We start from the raw sequence: 22,743 nt of genomic DNA, 5'->3' as shown, positions 1-22,743 counted from the left end.
AACTCAATTTTTCTAGCCTATTCACAAGATAAAAGTCCTAGATTTCAACAAGTAAAAAGTGTTCTTCCAGCTGCAAGTTTTCTCTGTCTGCTTCATTTTCCCATTCTACATCATTATATGCTGGGGGGAAGTTCTTGAATAGTAAGTGGATGCTGAAAGACTGAGAATGTTTTTTAATGTTTCTATCTCAAACATGTAGAAGAGAAGACAGCAATACAGTCTGAACTTTGCTTTAAGAGGGTGGCCTGTTTTACATGAATATTCTTGAATTAGGAGAGAGTTTTAATTATGACACTGAAAAAACCAGAAAAGTTTTCTATCTTAGATCTGAGTATTTCCAAAGAGTCTCTGAAGGATGCTGTCGGTGGGGGGATGCTTTAACTCTGAGGGGTTGAACTGACAGCAGGACAGACCTAGCAGCTGAGAGATATTTGTAAAGTAGCACTGTGACTATGAGGATACAGGCTAGGAAAAGTGCAACTTTCTTTAATTTTCATGGAAGTGAAAGGAAGGAAAGAGGGAAAAATCTTTTCTTTGTCAGCTATTCATAATTTTCTTGCTACTTCACAAAATTGTTATATACCTATTTTACCTCATGTCCATTATACATATATAGGCTGCACACACACATAGGTGTGCATGCTCTATGCTAACAGTTAATACTGTTACTCATGGTGTGCAACATCATCAGCTCTAGCATTAGCTGATGCCCTGAATATGTGTGACTGAATGATTTGATTTGTGGAGACTGGAAATGTGAGCTATATGAAGGAAAAAAGAGTATTGGAAAACCACATAACCTCTACTGAGGAATTAAAACATGTTCCAAATGCTAGCAACGGAGTATTAGTATTTTATAGTCATAACACAAACTTTAGGGTTTAAATATTGTAAGTTAGGATACAAAACAATTTGAAGAGAGTTTCAATATCATATCAAGCCTTTGGATATGAAAATAAATAAAAGATATTACATTTGTGTTGAAATAAGATTAATTCTATATCTTTCTTAGAACATTTTCCTGTAATTCATATTAGAGAATAAGTTTCCCAGTTTAGCTGTTTTCTTGATATCTTAATAGGTTGATTTTTTTCCCCTTCTCAGAGGAACCTTTCTCCTCTAAAAGTAACAAAATCTTTTCTAGATTTAATCTATCAACATTATCAGAATCATATCTGGTTCATTCTTACTAGGAGCTTCTTTCCTAAAAAATCACTTGAACTGTGTTAAATTTGTCCTTTAAAATGATAGATAGTATCTGAAAGGAGTGAAATTTCACACAAAAGTTTCTACAAAGTATAAATTTACCAGCCTATCTTAGAGTTTTTAAATCAAATTTAAGACTCTTCTGTCAAAACTCATAGTCATGAATGTTTGTTTAGTTCTGGTATTTTTTTTTACCCTTTCACCCTCTTTAATAAACCTAATGTGTATAATGTGAGATGAACCAAATATTTTAGAGTAGGAATGCAGCATCATCTAGTAGAAAGGAGAAGCACTTTTTTCCTAGAAAGAAAAGGTTTCCTTTGTGTGAATAGTTGAGTGCTAGAAGATTTTTTTCACAAACTAATTTTCATATTGTTAGTTGAGAGGTTTGTGTAGTCTCTCTGACAATTATTGCTATGGAAGAAGTAAGAATGTTGCTATTAGTTCATGAAACTATTAACTTGCTTTCATAACTGCTGCCTGAAATAGGAAACAGAAGGTGAGATTCTGAGTCCAAAGAGATCATCACTTTGCCAGCCCTCTCATATACCTGCACTATCATTTTGAAAGTGCTGAACTTTCTCCTTCCCATTTCTAGGGAGCTGGCTGACCCTGAGAGAAGATACCTGAAGTCTTCTAAAGGGTACTAGGGAACGCATTCTTACATGAAAGGTGTATTTTTTGAGGCATCTCAAGTACAGAAAAGTTATTTAATGTTGAGGTATCTCATAATATTCTCAAGGGAGCTGGCAAGACAAAAATAGGAAGACATCTCAGAACAGTTTTGGTATCTGTATTGTTGCAGTTTTATAGACATAATAGTAGTGAATGCCTAACTGCAGTCTGGCTGGTTTGTTGTTGGATTATTTCTTTTTTCATGCTTTTAATTATGCAATATGTATTTATGAGCACCTTCCAGTGCTTTTGTTCTGTGAAAGAATTTCAGTTTGGTATTTTGTTTTCCCTGCAATCATGGAGCTAAGTACTATACTATCCCTTAAGATTTGTACACTTTTTTCCTACTAAGCCCTATTAAATAATGTAGTATCTTAAAAGTGCAGTGTCTTGCACACTACAGAAATTAATGGCAGTACACTTACTGGCTTATTTGTGAGGAATTGGCACTGTACGTGCATAGGGAATGTAAATAAAGTTTGGAGAAAATGTAAATATTTTCTTTTGGCATAAATAATGAGCAATGTTTTATATATTAGTGGTACCCCTAGTAATAAGTAACACTGGGTTTTAGGATGTGATGAAAAATCTTAAAATTTGTACAACAGGAAGCTGGATATGGGTACCAGAAATGTAATAGATGCAGCACTGGTTTGTGATGTCATTTAAACTCTTAGAAGCCAGACTAAACAATGCCTTCAGAGGAAATTTTTCATGAGCAAACACATAAGTGCTATTCAATGCATATGGTTAATACATATGCAAGATTGACATGGAAACATGCATATGCTAGATAAGTATTCAGAATTTTGAAAGATGGACATGTTTTCTAAAAATTTTTTGACGTGTAAAACATGCATGGAATTTTACATAAATTGTAACAAGTTGTAGTGTGACTTTAACTGCTGGTTGTCAACCAAAATCCAACCATCAATAAACACTATAGCACTCAATAACACTGGCTGTCCTTTGATAGGTCCGTACTAATGATTTAAAGGAAAAATATTCAATGAACTCACACAGGTAAGAAATTAGGAAGCAAAGGGGGTTTTTTGTCTACTTTTTTTTGTTACACTCTATCTACTCTAATGTGTTTTGCACTCCTTTTTCTGTCTAGACAGAAACCAGTTTGCATTGCAAATCCCTCCAGATTGTGAATTAATAGCTAGTCAGATTACTCAAAGCCAACATCGCAGTTTGTCAAATTACCTGTTCTGTACTTCTTTCTTGGATATTTTGACTTTAAACTGATGAATCCTTCAAAAACAGGCTGCCTGAGAATGAAAAATCCCATTGAATCACTTGCCAGCTGTTGATATTTTGACCATTACTCAGCTGTCTGGAGACAGCCACAAACTGTATTGAATTACATTAGAACAATTGTCTAACAGCATGTAAGAAGAAAACTGTATGAAGTAATTTTGCTTAAATTGCCAGGGAATTGCCACATATACATGCTTTTTTTTCTTAAGCACAATACTGTGTATGTTCACAAAACACATCTCAAAAGATAGTCATCACTTCTCTTGGATTGCGCTTTCTTGTTTCCTGTTTTACTGCTGTGTTCCAGAGTCTCCTCTCTAAGTAACTCCTTTAGAAATTCTCTCCTATTTCTACATAACATTTGAAAAAGAAAATATATGGCAAATGTTACAGAAATCCATGTTGCTTCCCTGCACCAAGAAAATCACCTTTCTGGTAGCTGATGAAATTCAAAACAGAAGGTTTGGTAGGTTAGCATGCACGCCAGATCCTTGCACTCTTTAGTGAAAACAAGAGAATTACGACTAAGGATCTGTCTTCTTTCACTGCTGAGAAGCAAACAAGGGCTTGGAGAGAGCAGTCTTCTATGAGCCATATTTCAAGAGGTCAGATTAAGAGAAAAACTGGAAATAGGCTAAAATTCCCCTTCATTTAAGGTGGTCTGATCAATTTGCATATTATTGCTTGTCAATTAAATTTTCAATTGTACTCTGTGCTCCCAAGATACCTACAGAATTCTGTCCCTGTCAGTGACCTCATCTGAAGTTGGACTGCTACAACTATCCTTGCTTGTTGATGCTTCCAAATTCAAAGTAAACAACTGGTCTGTTTTGTACTATGTGATTTTAAAAAACCCCACCACTGTCATTCCTCTCCAACTGTAAACATTTAAATATTTTTGGAGTGCATTAATATTCATATTTATACCTAACTTAACTTCCAAGTGGCTTAGGCGTCTACAGTATCATAACTGCCTTAGAGTAAGCTTTAGCATGAACTTTTCCTTGACAGTGATAAATGGATTAATTTCTCCTCATACGCAAACAATGTTTAGGGGTCTAAAGTTTTTGTTGCCATAGCAGTGTTCCCATTTATTTAACCCAATATGGCTAGATAGCAGAAATCTTGATTATTGATTAGATATTGTGTAACCTAGGCTCTCAACCCTAAAACTGCATTTTATTGCTCACAATCACTTTTGCTGTTGTTCAGTTTTCTTGTCAGTGTTTTTTAGGTGCTGTTTGAGATATCTTCAAGCATAGTCAGGTTTTTGCATCTTCTAAAAACTTTACTCTTCATTCCTTGAGTGACATAAAGCCTATTAAATGAGCCAGAACAGCTGTCTGACAGGATAAAAGCATATGGGATGGCGATCATAAGAAACAGGCAAATTGAGTACATTTTTTGTTGTTATTGCAAGCTACACATCTGCTATACTACTGTTTATTAGGCTACTCTGCATATTCTTCTCTATTTTCACTTTTCTCTATTCTCTTTCTATAAAAGATGCACAGATACCTATATGAGATATTTTTATATAACCTGGTGGGCCTATTGCTTTGAGTTTAACTGGAGTTAAACACTTGTGGAACGTGAGGGTGAACAAGACACAAGTTGACAGGGTTCTGTTTTGTTGGATTTTTACCAGGAAACCACAACTGTGACTTCCCACTGTCCCTGTGTATCTGAAAACTTACTGCTTTGAACTTACAGCTCTGGAAACTGATCTGTTCATTGCATGGGAATGAACAGCTACAGCAAGGGACTGTACTTATTTCCCCAGCTGTGTGTGCATTACAGTGGAGGCAGTTAATGGTCACATTCAGAGATGAAGTTGCAGATAAAAGAATTGCTCTACTTTTAATGTAATGCAGAGAAACATTCTGAAGTAAACACATTGCCAGTAATAAAATTTGTTAAAATGCAACAGTTTTCTCTCTTACCAAAGTTTATTCCTCCTAATGGACTCATGAGCCATAAAGGGAAAGAATTGCTGTGTAAAATGTAATCGTTCTTTCTAAATAACTGACAAAACAGTCAAGTACTTGCATGCCTAAGCATTTTACATGTTTCAGTGAACAAAATGCTTTTGTATTCATTTAGTCAAGTGTTAAATATGTTTTAAGGCCCTGAGAACAGCATTTCAGAGCTGCTTTCTGGAACACATTTCTGTGATGAAGTTATTTGTCAGCTGATGAACGCCAGGAAGTAGAACAGACATTATTTCCCTAAAATCTTATGATTCTGCTTAGCACAGAACCAGAAAGTAAAATAATTACACAAGTCAGGATGTAAAGGTAGAAAAATACTCAGAACACTGAGTATATCCAGAGCGTGCTATGGAAATCTTGAAAGAACCTTTCTTTTGCCAAATTAGTATTTCATTTCTGTGTGTTCCACAGTAGTAGGCCTTTTAGCGAGGGGTGATTCTTGGCTTGGAGGAGGAAAATCGATAAAGAGGATAGCAATGTGTTGTCCACATGTGCTTTTTGCCCATGCTGCCTTTTGATTTGTTCTTAGGATTTTCATGTTTTCAGTTTAGCCAGTTTTCTTATGATTGATCACAAATGTGTGGAAGTTTGTTTGTCTGGTTGAAAAGACTAAATTTTAATCTCTGATTATTTTCATCATTAATTTACTTTGAAATTTTTTACAAAGATTGCTGCGATCTACCATATATTTTTTAAAGCATAGCTCGTCAGTAAGCAAAGCACATCATTATAGAATTCATTGGAATTCTTTTGTCACTGAAGAGTGAAGAGCTTCTCATGTGATCATTTTGCACACTTAAAAAGCTGGAAGAATGTTATGCATTAATTAGCTCCAGTCTTTGAAAAATAGCACTTCTGCTGGGTGCTGTGTTTTATATTGCCTTTGACCTCATTCAGAGAGCAGTTCTGAGCCTGGTGGAATGATCTTCTTTTGCAGTCCTGAAAGACCCAGCTTTCAGCATTCTGCTGTTAAATGAACAGGAAACTCGAATGCTGCCTGTATAAGATTACATCCCCAGGGTCAGCTCAGTCCAGGAGTACACACGTGTGATTAACAATACAGCTTCAACTGCTTATGACACACCAAGGCTCTAAAAAAAAGCTGATCTCAGTAGTTCAAAAACTAGCTTGTGTTACCCATTACTTTCCTGATAAGACCTTTCATGAGTCATTAATCTTCATCTGTGTTAGATAAGATCCAACATGCTACAGTGTTACCAGACATGACTCTTGCAGCTACACAGGATGACTGGTTTGCGATGCCAAAAAAAAGGCATGTTCTGCTTTCTGAAAACCAACTCTGAGCCAAATATTTAGTCAGTCATTCATTTTTAGCCCATTTCCAGTACAGAAAACTTTTGGATATATTGTCATTTATAATTGGAAAAAATTCAAAACTTTTTGTTAATTGTCTAAATGAGACAGAGTTCTGTCATTCCACAGGGAAAAAAAAAATAACCAAACAACCACTATTTGAACATGTTTTTCTATTTGAACTATAAGAAGTGGAGTTGACCTTACTGAACCTCATCTACAGAATAATTTTCATATGGAAGTTATTAGATTCTAAAGTGCTTTTCCTCATTTTACAGTATGCTTTTATTAGCTGATTTTGTGATAATATATGGGATTCTAAGTGTCCATATTGCAAAGTGCATTTTTCTATTTTTTTAAATTAAACTGAACATTATAAAACTTCCCTGCTTTGATTTTGAGACTAAAAAATCAGCATAAACAAAATAAAGTCTGAATTAAGTCTTAATTAAGTCTTAATTAAGGAGACCAGCAATGTAGCATTGTCCAGGTATACAATTTTATCTGTATGTTGTGTGAATAGTAGGATTATTTAAATTATCTGTACTGTGACATCTTTAAAAAACCAGTAGCATTACAAGTAGAGATAAAATAAAGTGACTTAAAAGAAACTGGAAAAATATGCCTAAACAGTTAAGTGTGCCCATTATAAATGGATAAAATTGATTTTGTAAAAGTTACTGTAAAACCCAACCAAATATACTTCACACAAATTTTCTGACAGAAATCCTGGTATAATCAAAACCTATACCATGGCTTATCAAAGTAGAATGAACAAATTTAAAACGGCTACAGAATATATCTATCACAGCATTCTGAAGATGTTTTGGGGGTACTGTTTTTTGTTATATTTTTAATGTATCCATTCTCACAGCTGTGCAGACAGGGACAGAAATTATTTTCCCAAACTCTGCATAAGGGGAATATTTATGCATCTGGAGTTTTAAAGTCTGGTTAGTATAGTGGTTAGAAGAGCTAATTGGAAGTGGTGACAAAATGTTTTCTGGTCTTACTGGAAATGGGATTTGATCTGAATGTTGCATTAAGTACAGAAAAAAAATCAGAGAGAGAAGGAAAAAATTGTGTGACATTTTACTGATGATGTTATTTACAGACACAAAAAGAGCTTGCAAAGATAATTGTTTCTTGAAACCATTGCATTCATTTGTATTAATCAGTACTATCCTGCATTAAGAAAACATTGAGTAGGTTAAATGACTGCACAGACTTGTAACTGCAACATTACTATTCAAGCTGGTTTTGAAACCTTAGCTTGATGAATTTACTTCTTTTAGATGCAAAATGATTTTCCTTAAAGCCATTTGTGTGGGAAGTTCTTCTGCAGCTCTCACAGTATTTCTTTGTAAAAGTCTACTTTCTGTTGTCCTTTTAACATACAGTGTAAAAAACACTATATGGTCCTTTAAATAGTTTATGATGCACTTTATTTTTCTGTTTGTTTTCAGAAGAGATATGTACACTTGTAATAGCAGAAACTTTTCCTGAAGATTCAGGAATTTTCACCTGCACAGCAACAAATGAACATGGTTCAGTAACAAGCAGTGCACAACTAACTGTCTGCTCAGGTATGTGACAAAGAGGAACTTTTAGTCATAAATCTTACATAATTAATTTACCTGTGAAGTTGCCAGTCTGCTTTCTTTGTGAAAAATGACTGTTGTAAGACATGGGGTTTGACAACCTCAGTGCATTCATATAAAGCAGACCTAGAGTTTCTTATGTTCATTTCCTGGTTTAATATTTTTATTAATGCGAAATATATTTTTAAAGTTCTGCTAAAGCCTAGCATATCTTAAGCATTAGGGTTCAAGACTAGATGGCAGCAGAGGCAAAATTAAAGAGATGAAACTATGCTACTAGAGATGGCCTTCTGTAAAATAAAACACTGTGACATATGTTTAGTTTTGGTTTCCGTGTATATTGTCATGGGATGCACTAACCCAGCTGCCATTGCAAACTTGCCATGTATACATGCATTCTTCAGCATTTTTAAATTATTTGTTCCTCAGTGATCCTGAAACTCCAGGAAGAGGAAGTCCTGTTTTAGCTGTTGTTGTCCATAGTTGTCAATCTCAGTTAGTGCCTTGATTCCTGAAATAGATTTAGAGAGGTCCCTAAGGTTTCTAGTTGTGCCTTTTGCATGAGGCACACTCAGAAAATAAATAGCCACCCATGAATCTAATTCAGCATAAATTATCAATAGGAAGACTAGAAAAATATCTTTATAAAACCAAAGATGTTTCACTTTTAAAAAACTGAAAATACACTTTGTATTTACCATGTACTTTGTCTATGACTCGTTGAAGAGACATTCTTTTTGATTTCTTTTAGCCAACTTGGAATGCTCTAGTGATGATTTCCATCATTTCTCACCAGTTGAAATTCCTCCAGTTGAAATTAGCTCTCTTGAGCTTCCTCCTAAGAAACTTACAGATACTCACCAAACAAACAACACTGAGTTGAGACCTGGTGTGATAGACCTTCAACAACAGCTCAATTCGTCTGAGGAAAAGCCAAATGGCATTCATCCTCTTCATGGAGTAAATGGAATGATTAACAGCAAGCCAAATGGTGATAAATCCATCCCACCTCCAGCTGTCTTGCTTTCACCCACAAAGGAGCCACCACCTGTGCTTGCCAAACCAAAGCTGTGAGTATTTTTGAGTGGTTTTGTTTCCTATAAACTTGATATTTGTTGACAGCAAATTTTTGCCTGAAGTGATTTAGCATTAGACAAACAGACAGTCACAGTGCCTGTCCCTTGAAGAGTCTTCTGCTGCTGTGATGTATGTACCAGAGAACTGAAGAGAGGAGACACTTGTTTCCTTTACATAGTGCCACATCAAAGGGAAGTACATTCTATATCCCAATGCCTTTAGAGAGATTTAAGATAAAGTCACAAACAGAGAAATTCTGTAGTGGCTGTTGCTCCGTGCCTTTTTTTCCCTATTCACCACACCTAAAGATCATAGTGGCCTGAGATTTGTGGACGCTATTTCTGTTTCAGCACTGGTTAGGGTTAGGTCTTTTTTTTTTCTGCATGGGCTTGAGTTTGTGTAGTCAGGGGATATTCAGGTGTGTAATGTTTTTATTTCTTATGTTTATCGATAACACATATCTCGTTCTGCTTTCAGCCAGATTGCAATAGCTCTCTTATAGCTAAAAATCTGAGAAGGCAAAGCTCTAGGAAAGGACAGAGAAATGAGTGGTAAAAAAGTTACAGCATCATTTTTACCTTTTGTTAATGATGATACCTTATGCATAAGCAATATTATGCTCCCTGTTAACTTATAGTTTGATTTTAACATTGCATAGACTCCTCTTTTCCATCTCCCTCAAGAGTATTTGGAATGTGATGAACTAAAATGCAACTTTATTTCATTTGCATCAATAGTTGGAAGGAATTGTAAGTTATAAAAAAGTGTTTAAGAAGAAGCATGAAACATGGTCTTCAAGCTTAAATTAGGTCATTTGCCTAATTCTGTGTTTTCACAGGAAACTTATAAAATATAAAAATGCTGTTATTCAAGCACTCCTGTTGAATTTAAATATACAAAACCACGTTTGAGACAGTGAGCGAAACAGTATTCCCTTTCTACTCACCACTTTTTCTTTCACTTGCTCTTTGTCATTCTAAGCAGTCTCTGGCAACTGTAAAGGGAAGGAGGAGTGGAAGAACTAGAAGGATGGAGTAGTGAAATGACAGTGTATATGGTGGTGGTTGTGCATATGGGAGAGAGGTGGTCCTATACCCAGCATACATATCTGTTGCAAGACCCACTTGTAAAGAAAGGAGATAGTGGCTCCAGCAGAGCAGTAGAAAGAAATTTCACCCCAGAGCTTTCTTTCCCAGAAGCAGGGTTGCCTGAGATAAGGGAAATAATGTGGTGTAAACATTGTATAATGTTCCACTGCTATGTGTGCATAATTTGGCTTGTTTTTAAACATAGAGTCAACATGAAATACAGTAACGTGAGAGGGATGCTATTGCAAAAGTCCCTTCAGTTGCTGATGTTCAAATTGATGACCTTGGAATCCCTAGTGTAATTACACTTGATTCCTCTATTTTGCAATTAACAATACTTGATGCACAAGAGCCTGATCTTAATTGCAGTCAAGAGCAGTGGAAGTCTCTGCTGCTGTCAGAAATTGAAATCTTGCCTTCTCCTCAGCCAAGTATTTTGCTCTCAAGCACAGTGATAGCATAAGGAAGGGAAAGAGTGCCAACAGGAGGAGAAAAAGAAATGCCTGACTGCAGACACTTGAAATCAGCTTTCAACTTTCAGCATTTGGAAAACTGCTTCCTTAGTAACAGTGAACAAAATAATGACATTAAAATTAGCTGAGTAGTAAAGTAGCTCTCTCAACCGTGAGAATGATCTCTCTTGAAAAGAACTCATCTATGGAATTGTATCTGTCCATAGAGATGATAGAATCAGCACATATTAGAAGTGTGCTAGAGCAGGCACACTTATTATAACCTTTTTTAAAAGTTATATAAACTTCTAAATTGCTAACTATGGAGAGAGCTTTGAGCTTCTGAAAATCATTAATAGGTTTAATTTCAGGAAGACCAGTTTTAAATTTCCAGAATAATCTTTTGCTTTCAAGTTTATTATAAATTACTTAGGTTTATCTGTAAACTCTCTGAAAACAGTTTCTTCAGCCAACACTAAAAGTAATTGCAAAGAGTTTGGGAATGATAGGCTGGTTTTGGCTTTTTGGTTTTTTATTATTATTTTTAATTTAACAAGAGGGAGAGACTGAGTACCTTCTTGAAGTATGAAATACATTTGCATCTTGGCAACGTAGCTGTAACCAGCACCTATAAATAATGATTTATCACAATTCAATCTAATGCAAGAGTGGACATGCTGCAGAGAGTTACTGTAGCTGTTTTCAGGCTTGAAAAGTGTTTTCAAAGTCCTAAAAAACATTCAGATTGTGGTTACAGACAGTTTAGTAATCCTTGAGGCATCATTAGTTGTTGCTTCAGTCTGGTGCTAAGTGTATTTAAAAGAGTTTAATATGACAATATAAAAAATTCTGGGAAAAATACATATAGAATTAACTGGGGAAGTAATTGACACCAGATATTTTGCTAAGGTGAAATCTAGAAGACAGTAATGTAAATATGGTTAAAAGGCACAATTTTTCATACTGTCTTGTTTGCAACATGAGTTTCTGTAGAGTGAAATACTATTGAACTGAGACAAAACCCCCTGATTTCTGTCATTCTGATCTCTGCTGCAGTGACATATTTGAGGAGGTTGAGCTATTACTGTGCCTTGGGCATTTCAGTCCATAATGGTGTAATGCGTGGATGAGGTTTCAGAAGATCCTCAGCAATGTATGTTAAGATATTTTGCATCTCTCAAAATCAGGCAAATGGTGTTAATAGTAATTTCAGTGTGAAGTCTGCATATGAAAGTTCTGCCTTAAACCCCTTATAACCCTCAGTGTGAATGTCTGCAAAAAAGACACAAAGCTGTCCTGTAGGACTTTACCATATAACATGTCTGTGGTTTCAAATTAAGAACTTCCATTCAAGTGGCTTGGTATTACTGTTATTTTTTCCATGTGTCTGTTAAAACAGTAAGAGAAAAAAAGATGGTGTTCATATGGTTACTGGATGTACCTGTATGATGTTTGTTGGCTTTGTAACAAACCATCATTTTTAAGTTCATTGACTCAGGGTAACTAAAATGTGGTGCCAGAGCTTCCTGACTGTCTAGAACTCAAACACCTGACCAGAGAGCCTCTCTGCAATTGTCTCATGTTCAGCCTCTTTGTGTTGGAGTGTTATCCAAGTCTGTCATATACAATGACCACAAAGAGTATAAGCTTAAAGGGAGTTTATTATTTCCATAATAATTGTATTTGATATCTACAAGCAATAAGAAACTTTTTAGAATACATTGAGAAGAGCTGGATAGAAAAAACAATATGTGAGAATAGGCAGCAGTTCAATGATTCATGCAGCTTTACATGTATGAGCATAGGTCTATCCATATCCATTTCTTTTGCTTCATCTGCTCTGCTCTTTCAAGGTTGATAAGGACCTTTGGATCTTTATCTTGCTGATAAAGTCTACCCTCAATTAAACCTTGATCTACACGTACTGTAGTCAAAATTACTAATGCTAACTAAACTTGCTGAAATGTAAAGCAGGATAACTGCACATAAGTTAATCCCTTGATAATAATACAAGTCCAGAGCATTTTCTGCATCTGTTTTCACATGGATGTTTCATTTGTAATTATTTTTTTCCTCTCATTCTATACCAATACATTTTTAACAAAAATGGAGTTAAAACAAGAAAAAGTTTAGTGTAGCACTTCCATTTCAGTGATCATCAGGCACTTGGACTAGGGTTTATAATTTACTAATAACAAATAATATATGAAAATAGAGGAGGCTTTATGAGAGAATATACTAAGAAATAGGATTTTCCCCATTTTCTCAGACTCATTACTTATGCAAAAGTTGCAAATCCTGAAAAGGAATATGAAGTGTTATAATTTCTCCTGGTACACCTGTGGACTGAATGCAGTAGGTAACAGTAAGTTTAAAAAAAGGCATTAGTTGTCTTTTTTTGGTGATCTTGGATCACTGTGAAAATCTCTGAGACTACTGGAAGACAGAAGAGAGGAAATAGGAAGTGTTATGAAAAATAGTTTGAAAGTCACATTTCATTGCCTATTTCAGATCAAGGAATACCATGACCCAAAACCAGTGGCAGTTATTGCTGAGAAATTTCCTTTTTACTTGTCTTTGTTAACATAGTGTCAAAGGGTAATCACAAATGAACTTTAAACCTTTTAAAATCTGTGGCAATAGAAGTCTGAATATCTTTCTAACAATAGATGTGAAAAACAAGAGAGGTTAAAGGTGATACATTTATTTTTTCAGTTTTTTTCTCCTTTTGGCACTGATATTTTCTTACCCAAGGAGGTGGAGATGTGTACATCTTGCCTACATAAAAGCTAATCAGTATTTTAACCAGAAAAGTCAAATATCCTTGAAACACTAATGAAATACATATACTGTTTGTGCCACCATCATGGTATGCACACAGGACCTTGGTATTTTTTCAGATTTGTACTTTAACACTGAAAGTAATCCAGTTTATAGGACAAGCAGGGACATGAGGGAAATTAATAGAATCATAGATTGATTTCAGTTGGAAGGGCCCTTAAGGATTATCTAGTTCCAGTCCCCCCTGTAACTTTCCACTACACCAGGCTGCCTAAAGCCCCTTCCAGCCTGGCCTTGACTATTTCAAGGGATGATGCATGCAACAGCCTCTCTGGGCAACTTTTTCCAGTGTCTTACCACCCTCACAGTAAAGAATTTCATCCTAATATCTAATCTAAACCTTCTCCCTTTCAGTTTAAAACCATTACTCCGAGTCCTATCACTATCATTACTCCTGTATTTCCTGTCTGCTCCAGGTTTCCATAGGCTCCCTTGAGGTACTGGAAAGGTTGCTCTAAGAACCATCTCCAGGCTGAGCAACCCTGGCTCTCTCAGCCCACCTTCACAGGAGAGGTGCTCCAGCCCTCTGAGCATCTTTGTGGCCTTCTCTGGGCTTGTTCAAACAGGTCCATGTCTTTATAATGTTGGGCACCCCAGAGCTGGATGCAGCACTGTAGGTGGGGTCTCACAAGAGTGGGGAGAGTAGGCTTCCTCAAGCTGCTGGTCACGATTCTTTTGGATATGGTTGGTCTTCTGGGCAACAAGTGCACAAGTTCAGCCACTTGATTGAGCCTGTCCATTTTAAGCTTTCAGTTAAACACATGGTTTAGACTTGTAAAAGTCTTTAGTGCCTCCAAGAGTGTTCTTCCTCTCTTTTCTGCCTGAGAGTTGCTTTAAAGCTCTGTTGCCTGTCTCATACCTTTGTTACTGACACCACCTCAAAGTACCAAGAGTGAGATTTTTTCTAAGAAAAGGACAGCAAATGTTTGGGCTGGGAGGTGGATTATGTATTTAAGGCAATTTGTTTTTTTCCATAACAAGGTTGAGTAGAATACTGTGCCAGCAGTTTATGATGCACCTTTGAACCAGAAAATATAGCACGAAATGTTGTACTATCCATCTGCAAACAGTTTATGGATAGTTTTCTGGTAATCATAAACTAAAAGCAATCAAATGAAACATTTTGATTTTTTAGACATTTCTGTTTGGTTTTTTTGTTTGTTTCTTTCCTTCTCGCCTAAATAACTGGGTGGATTTAATACAAGGAAATTATCAAGCAAAGGAAATCCAAGTGGTCAGTTCTTCTAAAATGCAGCCTTTTCTGGGAGGTTCTCGGTGTGCTTTTAGATAGGGAGCTCCTGCAGAAATATTCGAGGATTCTCTTGGTATCACAGGATAGAAATCTCAAACAAAATGATTAAATGCATGCTAATCCTTCCAGTCTAATCATCATATGCACTTAATTTTTACATGGCTTTGAATATGGCATGCAGCCACATTTCCCTTGGTATTCTTTCCTCCCTGACCATGTAAATATCCTACACATAATTTTGAAATTGTATATGTATCATCTTATGCTGATTATGAGGAGGAAGGTAGATGAGAAGGGATATAGTTTTTGTTTTGAACCGCCTTTGTTTACTCTGTCTTGATACAGCTAAACCGATTTGCCAGGACGGCTCACTCCACCTGTAGAAGATGAAGCTGAAAAACTGAAACAGATGGTGTTCATAATTTTGGTTTTGGTTTTCAGGAAAACCTAAATTTTAAACTCTCAGTAATAGTATATCTCCCATCTTTGCCTTCTGAGTGAGTTCCTAGAGAGAGGTCCCATCTGATTCAGGCAAAGCACTTTTACCTAATACAACAGAAGATTGCACTAACACTTCGTTTGGCACCCAGGTCTGTTGAGAAATTTAAAAAAACTTTCTGCATACAGCACTTAGTATTCTAATTCAAAATGAGAAACTGGAAGTCCTTACTCAATTGAGTAAGGATTTAGTGAGTTATGACATGGAAATTGGTTAATACTGAAAAATACAATATTTATTTTAGAAAATCTGCTTGTCCCTTTTGTACAGGTTTTGACAGTACTTTTTATCATGTTCAATTAGTCAAAAGATTGAAATAAAAGATCAACAAATATCAGTTTGTGAGACAGAGAGAGGAACTGGTCAAAGCTTGTTCTGTCAATCCTCATTTTCTTTGGAAAGTGTGTTTAGTAGAGTCTGGATAGATAAATATAAAGTTCCTTTTGATAATATGAACTTCAAAGTATTCTGGACACTCCAGTTCTCTATGATAGACAAGCCTAATTATGTGAATGGTAGTTGGGTTAAATAGTTATTATGTTTGAATGGGATTTCAAAACTATGTGACTTCGGCTTGAAATTTCCAACATTATGAGGACTAATTAGTAATTGTTTTAATATTATTTCCTTGAGGAAATTAAAAAAAAAAAAGGTAATTTGAGGATGTTTTTTGGCAAGGATAACTTCTGAATAACTAATTTACTGCATGCTTTTTAATATATAGCCAAAAAAAGTAGCTAAACTATCTAAACACAAACTTGTTAAGGTGCTGGCTACCCTCAAACTCCCAGTGCCTACTCTTTAATAAACTTTTTTGTGGAATTTACTTTCTCATAGAAACCATCTGCAATTAGTCCTACCCATCTACCTGCAGTTAGTCATGCCCACGCTTTAAAAAGCTCTGCAGAAGTGTGAACCCATCCTTGAGTAAGGAGACTTGCTGGACAGGGTGCTTGCTCATGTAGTTAAATCATAAACTCACGTAGTTATATAGCTACTCAATTTTATTACTTTTCTGTTCCCTCCTAACATATGACAGATTTTTTTTTATTAAAGTTATGCAATTGTCAGATGGTTACCATGCTTCTTCTATCTGTGATTGTACTACTAAATTTTTCTTGTATGTCATTTCAAGTTTTCATCCTTGTTCTCAGGTATATCTACCAATATCTCTTTCATGTACTTATATTAACTGTGTTTAAATTTTCTGTGTTAAGAAATGTTTTCTGGTGACGAAAATAAGAGGTTGGAACTCAGTGGCATTTGCTTTTTTCTGGTTCAGTGCATGCTATGAAACTTAGCTACAGAATTTACATATGCTATTTTTTTTCTGTCATAAAGAGAATCAATAGAGGTAACTAAATATACTGAAGAAGACCTAAGAATCGAGCAAGTGCTTCAGGTCCTGCTCTGTCAGCCTTGTTCTTGTCCTAAGAATATTATTGCTCTCTTAGAGGTATTATGGAGGTAGGAATGGAAAAGGTTGTCCAGTGGAGGGAGCGTGTTGCTGGAGTAGATATCTGTCAAGGAAATAAATTGATGCTTTCCAGAACACTGACAAAACCATGTAAGAGACAGTGTCTAATCCACTTTCAGAGGCCCTGTCTATATCCTATAAAAAACACCAAATTGGAAGCATAAGTCCAGAATTTTGCTGCAAAGAAGAAGTTCAGTATTTGGTTTGAAATTAGTCATAGGGAAGCCAGAAAAGACCCCAAAGCTAAAGGCCAGGATAGCTGTATTTACACACAATAGTTTCACCACTGGTGTAGGAAATGCCTCTGGGGGATGATGAAGGCTTAGCCTTGGTACCAAGTAGAACAGTTGTTTACTAGAAATATAATCAGTCTCTTATCATTTGAGTGACTTGATAGTATATAGTATATATGTATTGTCTAAAAAAACTCCAAAAAACTCATGAATACCTAACTTGGTTGATATCTGGAATGTTCTAGAATTCCTGCCTGTTACCTTGTGTCAGGCCTTTAGGTATCCTTGCCAAAATCTGCAGTGTATTTATTAAGAAAAATACTTAGCATATATGAAGCTAATGGAATTGGACACTTGGTAAACTCTGACAATTTTGCTTCCAGGATGAGATCTTGGCAGTCCTCTCAAAGGCACTGCATTTTTGTTTCTTTTGACTAATTGTTACAAATATTTTCTATTTTCTCACTGTTATTCATTTCATTCAAGTCAATTTAGTACAAGCGGTAGTAGTTTACTCAGATCCTGTTGCAATTGTTCATTTATTTCTGCAGTGAAAAATGGAAATGGGAGACATATGGATATGGGAGTAACAGCAATTCAGAGGGAAAATTTCTCTTTTCTTGGATTAGAAAAGTGCAATTAAAGGAAAGACTTTCCTAAAATTTCTCTTTTCAAAACTTTTTCTTAAAATAATTGTAGTAGAAAAATAAAAGATAAAATAACTACAGCTTCAAGTAGCTTTTCTTTCATTCCCTTTCCATCACTTGCTGTTGCTCATGCTTTCTCAGTCACACATGCTCTCACTTCTCTCTCTCACTTTCTTTCATTCTGATGGAAAGTCTTAACAATTAAGTCTTCACAATTCAGACAGATGAACCACTGTTAGCATCAGCTTCACCAATTCAGCATAAGGACTGTTTTGCATTTATTGCGCTATCATGTCTTCACAAGACCTCAAAGGGTTCTTAGCAGAATCAGAAGAAAACCTCAAATTTTCCATTTCAAATACAATAATGTCAGAGTTACTGTAGAAATTCCTTTTCTGTGAGTTTTGTTGAGCCTCTGCATTCATTTTCCTGCTTGAAGAAAATAAATACTTGCATGATCCTGACAGATTTATAAAATGCAGATCAAATTGCTTAAGTTCTCAGTGGGTGAGAAAGACAGGGTAGAAGCCGAAACTTTTAATGTGAAAATTCTGATTAAAGAGGTTTCATTAAAGACACTATGGAAAATTATTTTTGATAACTGGTAATATTAATATAATATTATATGTTTTTACTGGTTTGCTTTAATAGAACTGACATAACAAGGCCCTGTATTTAGTTTTATAGAAATTATTGTATTAACAGTATCCTTAGAGTTTGAACCATTAAGTCATTTTCTTACCTATTTGAGTGAAAAATCCTTTCTGTTTCTTTATTAATCCCACCTATGGTGCTCCTCCATAACCATGTTCTGATCGGTTGTTCTGATGTTCTCAGTTTGTGCAAGTGCTTATAATTTCTCTATGTCTTAATATTACATTTTTAATACAGGTCTGTGAAACAGTTAGTGTGTTGACCATATAAAAAACCTGTAGCTGTGGAGCTGCTTATAATCTGTTACAGCTTCCTAATATGAAAACCATCATATAGCACCTATAAAGTCTACTGCCTACTTAGAACTGGCATATAGGGATTAAATTTTTGATAAAAGCAGAGCTTCCTCTCCACTGCATGCAGAAATGGATGTGATGTCAATGTACACGCACAAAAGTATACTTGCAGTTCCTATTTCATCAATTACTAGGTGAGATATTTTCTTATTGACAAACCAGCTGTTTACTCAAGGACCTTACCAAGGACCTGGTTCTAGTTTTAAATATATCTAAATAAAGTAGAAAAACATTAGAAATCTATCTGAACCTGCAATTGGTATATGGGATATTATTTAAAATTTCTTGCTGATTGCAGAAGGATAACTTCTCATTATATAATTTTCTGCTTATTCTGTTGGTGTTAGAGACTGAAATAAAAGCTGGAAGTAAATGCTCTTCTATACTCTTGTGTGTGTGTGTGCAGCATATGTGCCAAACTTTAACAGGTACTGATCTTATGGCAATTTATCTAAGTGTATCTCTTGAACTTTCATAAAGTACCTTGCCAATAAATGTATTGTGCAAGCCCTTCGGCATTTTTTCACCATTCCTATCTGTACCTGTTTCCTTTTTAATTTCCCCCTGTAACTGATTTCTTAAACTAAGGATTTCTTTGGTTTTGGTTTTTTTATTTGTGCTGGCAAGTACAGCACAATGTTATTTTTTTTTCAATTTGGACGAGAATGGGGGCAGTAAGCTTAACTAAGCTTAAAGCCCATAGAGTCCTAATGAGAACCTTGACTTGAATGTCACCTCTGGCTAGTTCAGATTCTATGATGGGAATTGTGTAAGCAAACCCTGTATCTCTGAGGAATCTCTCCAGGTTTCAAGAATAGTAGGTATGCAAGTGGTGATCTGGTCAAAGAATGCAACTTTGTGGTTTAGTAGCAGAATACCTGATAGGTATTCTCCCTTCAGTTGAATAAACTGAAGCATCAACGGCACATTCCAAAAGGTAAAGCATAATGGAATGGATTGCTGCTGTTGTAGTTTAGGGAAAGTTTAATGTTTGTTAGATACCATCCTTCTTTTGAGAAGATGACCTGTTAATACTCACAGAGAGAACACTCAAGCAGTTATAAGTGGCAACAGCTTTATTGCAACAGTTTCCTTCTGATTTCACCTAAAGGATGGAGGCATCTTTGTTTTCCAGCTTTCAGAATTCACTAGTAACTTTTTCTGTTGTGTCACATTTGAGAAAAATGCTTTTTATTTTATAATTAAATATTCAAAACATAGAAAATGGGAGACATTACTGTAAAAGTCTGATTTTATTTTTTGACAACCAATTGCTCCAACGTGCATGTTAATTACATCTTTAAAATTCATGAATTTCCATAACTTCTTACAGGATAAAATTGTCATTGGAGATTATACAGAAATGAGAGGTCCTCTGAAGTGCTTCATGTTGTCTTTTTTAAATTAGCATCTGTAGTATTTTAAATACTTAGGGAAATAGTTATATTGACTTAGATGTTAGTCAGTAGCTAAAATTGCTTTGCATTTTTAGTTTTGGATATACTTCAACTTCTGTTACTTTTATAATGCTCACTGGGAATTAACTCTTCCTCCCTGAAGTAATGTAAGATAAGGAGTGTTTTCTGTCAGGAGCAGAAATTCACAGCTATTGTAAATTTCTTGGTTCCCTTGCTAATCATGTTTACTTAACTCTCAACACAGTCTAAAATGGACTTTAGTCATATTTCCAGACTTTGTTATCTAGTAAATTCTTGTCTGAGTGAAGTTGCCAAGTCAGCCCCTGAAGACAGAGCTGTGTGACTTCAGCTTCCACTAAAACACATAACATAATGCTGGTTATGAGCAAACACTCTGGAAATGTGCATAAAAAAATACTCAGTGTGCAGAAGCATCCTTTCAGCCACCACAGCCATTGGGACTATGTAATGAGCCTCCTCCTTTCTTTATTAAAGTCACAGAAGAATTTGATGATATGTCACAGCAGAGGACTGTAGTCCTGCATACAGAACACCTGAGTCAAAACAAAATATCTGGGGGGTGAGGGCAAAAAAAGCCTTTATAAATGTCCAGAATTACAAATGTCCAGCCTGGCTATTGCTGTAGTACAGGTAAATATTACGTTTTCTTTTTTGACCCTTCTATGTGTTCGTGTAAATGAAAGACAAAGAATTGCTAATTTAATTAAAAACAGCACGGTACAAATGAGAAGGTCCCTGAGACAGGACTCTGCAGTTTTGATGCTGATACTTTTGCCCTGTCCAGTTTATTTTTAATATGTGAATATTTGTCTCAGAGTAGAAAGACAAGAGGCACGAGAGCATTTAAGTTTTTTTATCACCAACTCATAGGGCTTCATAATTGACTGAAGTTGAAGTAATGTGTTTTATTGCAGAAGGCTACAGATACAAATTTTTGAATTTTATGTTCCCCAAAAACATTTTATAATTTCTTTCCATCATGAAGTGGTAGTTGCTGCATATAGAGATTGTTTGCACGTGGATATCTTTGTCTCACACTTCTTAAGATCCTTGCTCAGAGATTGTCAGGGTTAGCCCCTCTCATTATTCCTTGGTGGATAATCAGATTATGTGACAGGGATCCCAAATGCCTCGTTTCCATATTGTCCAGAATTGTAGCCTTGCCTGCAGCATCCCAAAGACAGATTAACCAATTAATTACAGATTCATTAGGTCATGGAGTGTAATCCTTTTTTAGGCCACTAAGGTCCTTCAGGGAAAAGGACTCAATGTGACTTCTGATTTTGAGTCAGTTGTTGGAGCTGGCTTTGAGGGTCCTTCCCCTGGATCATCATTGTCCACTGGCTGTTTGGTTTTGGTTGTGTGTTTCCCATCTCAAGGCAGGAGCAACAGCCATTGGTTGAGGGTCACAGTCTGGTTTAGCTGTGGGCTTTGGCTCACTGTCTGATTTAGCTGCAGCCTGAGTAACTGGGATGTTGACTGCAGCCTGAGTGACTGGGGTGGCTGCTGATTTATCTCCCTGTCTCTATCTGCTGCCCTACAGTATTTAGCAGTGTGCAATGAGCATATGCCAGCTTATTGCAATGAGCTTTTTTTTTTAATTAGAATCATCACAGCACTTTTCTTTCAGATATTTTCCCGTTTCAGCTGGGTTCTGTAGTTGCTCATGTGGAAGTCCCAGGTTATAGGATCAGAAAATTCTTTCAGGGTTTGGCCCATAGCCTCCCATTCTCCACACCACTAAGGATTTTTTTATGCTTGGGTCCACACCTGGGTCAGGCATCTCATTAGTTCTTCAGGACATATTAGCCCTCATTTTAGACACGTTTCAAACTATATAGAAGAAGCTTGTTAGATAAAATACCAGGAAAATGGTCTCTTTAACATCCAGGGGAAATTGAACATCCCCAAAAAGTGACATAACAGATTCAAAGCAGAAGAAGGGAAGGAAAGGAAAGGCTGAAAAGCTTAATTCCCTGCTCCTCTTCTAATAAATTGGGTGCAATTACAAATAAACTCCCAAAATATGCTATTGGAACTAGGACACAGGGTAGGATGAAGAAACCATAAGCCATACATATCTTGAACAAACTTCAGTACCTTTTTTAATTCCTTATAAGCCATTATTACTATGCTCATCACAAGAGCAACCCAAACCTGTGCCCCTCTATTGTAAAAGCTATGTGTTAGGGTCAACATTGGAGCTATCTCCAGATAAGAAAATAGGCCTAGGCACCAGAAAGGTATTAAAACTTTAAAAAAGCCTAGGGACCAGAAACTCATGAGGCTTTCACCCAGAGAGACATTATGAATTTAAGCAACATGGCTACTGACTCCTTTATCCTACTACAGAGTAAATGAAACTAAAATGCAATCAGTACAGGTTTTTTTCCAATTTCTCAAGCCACACACTGGGTGCCAAAAAGTATTTGTCTTGATTTCGGGCAAATTTGGGAGGAAAATTCTGAATGGGGCTTTTTTGGAAAGCAAATTCAAGCAGCCCTTTTTTCTCATTGGTTTGAGAAAGATCTCTTTGGAGAAAAATGGAAAAAACTGTTTATTTAACAAGCAAAGTACTCACAAACATTAAAAAAATGAGTAATATTAAACAATGTAACCTTTCATTGTTTTGAGGAGATGGCAAATTCAGAGAAAGTCTTTTTCATGGGGTCTAGCTT

General features: G+C 35.9%; 1 protein-coding gene across 3 annotated transcripts in view; it reads left to right on the top strand.

Annotated features, from left to right (window-relative positions):
* Window positions 1-22,743, top strand: part of PALLD (palladin, cytoskeletal associated protein) — a 187,059-nt gene that overhangs the window by 71,126 nt on the left and 93,190 nt on the right. For all 3 annotated transcript variants that reach the window (XM_058803342.1, XM_058803340.1, XM_058803341.1), the window contains exons 9-10: window positions 7,916-8,035; window positions 8,802-9,120. In XM_058803342.1, coding sequence (XP_058659325.1) covers window positions 7,916-8,035; window positions 8,802-9,120 — 439 coding nt within the window. The remainder of the gene's footprint in view (window positions 1-7,915; window positions 8,036-8,801; window positions 9,121-22,743) is intronic.

This window comes from Ammospiza caudacuta, chromosome 4 (genome assembly GCF_027887145.1).
Source record: "Ammospiza caudacuta isolate bAmmCau1 chromosome 4, bAmmCau1.pri, whole genome shotgun sequence".
Lineage (NCBI taxonomy): Eukaryota > Metazoa > Chordata > Aves > Passeriformes > Passerellidae > Ammospiza > Ammospiza caudacuta.
This window is presented reverse-complemented; position numbering and strand designations above follow the sequence as displayed.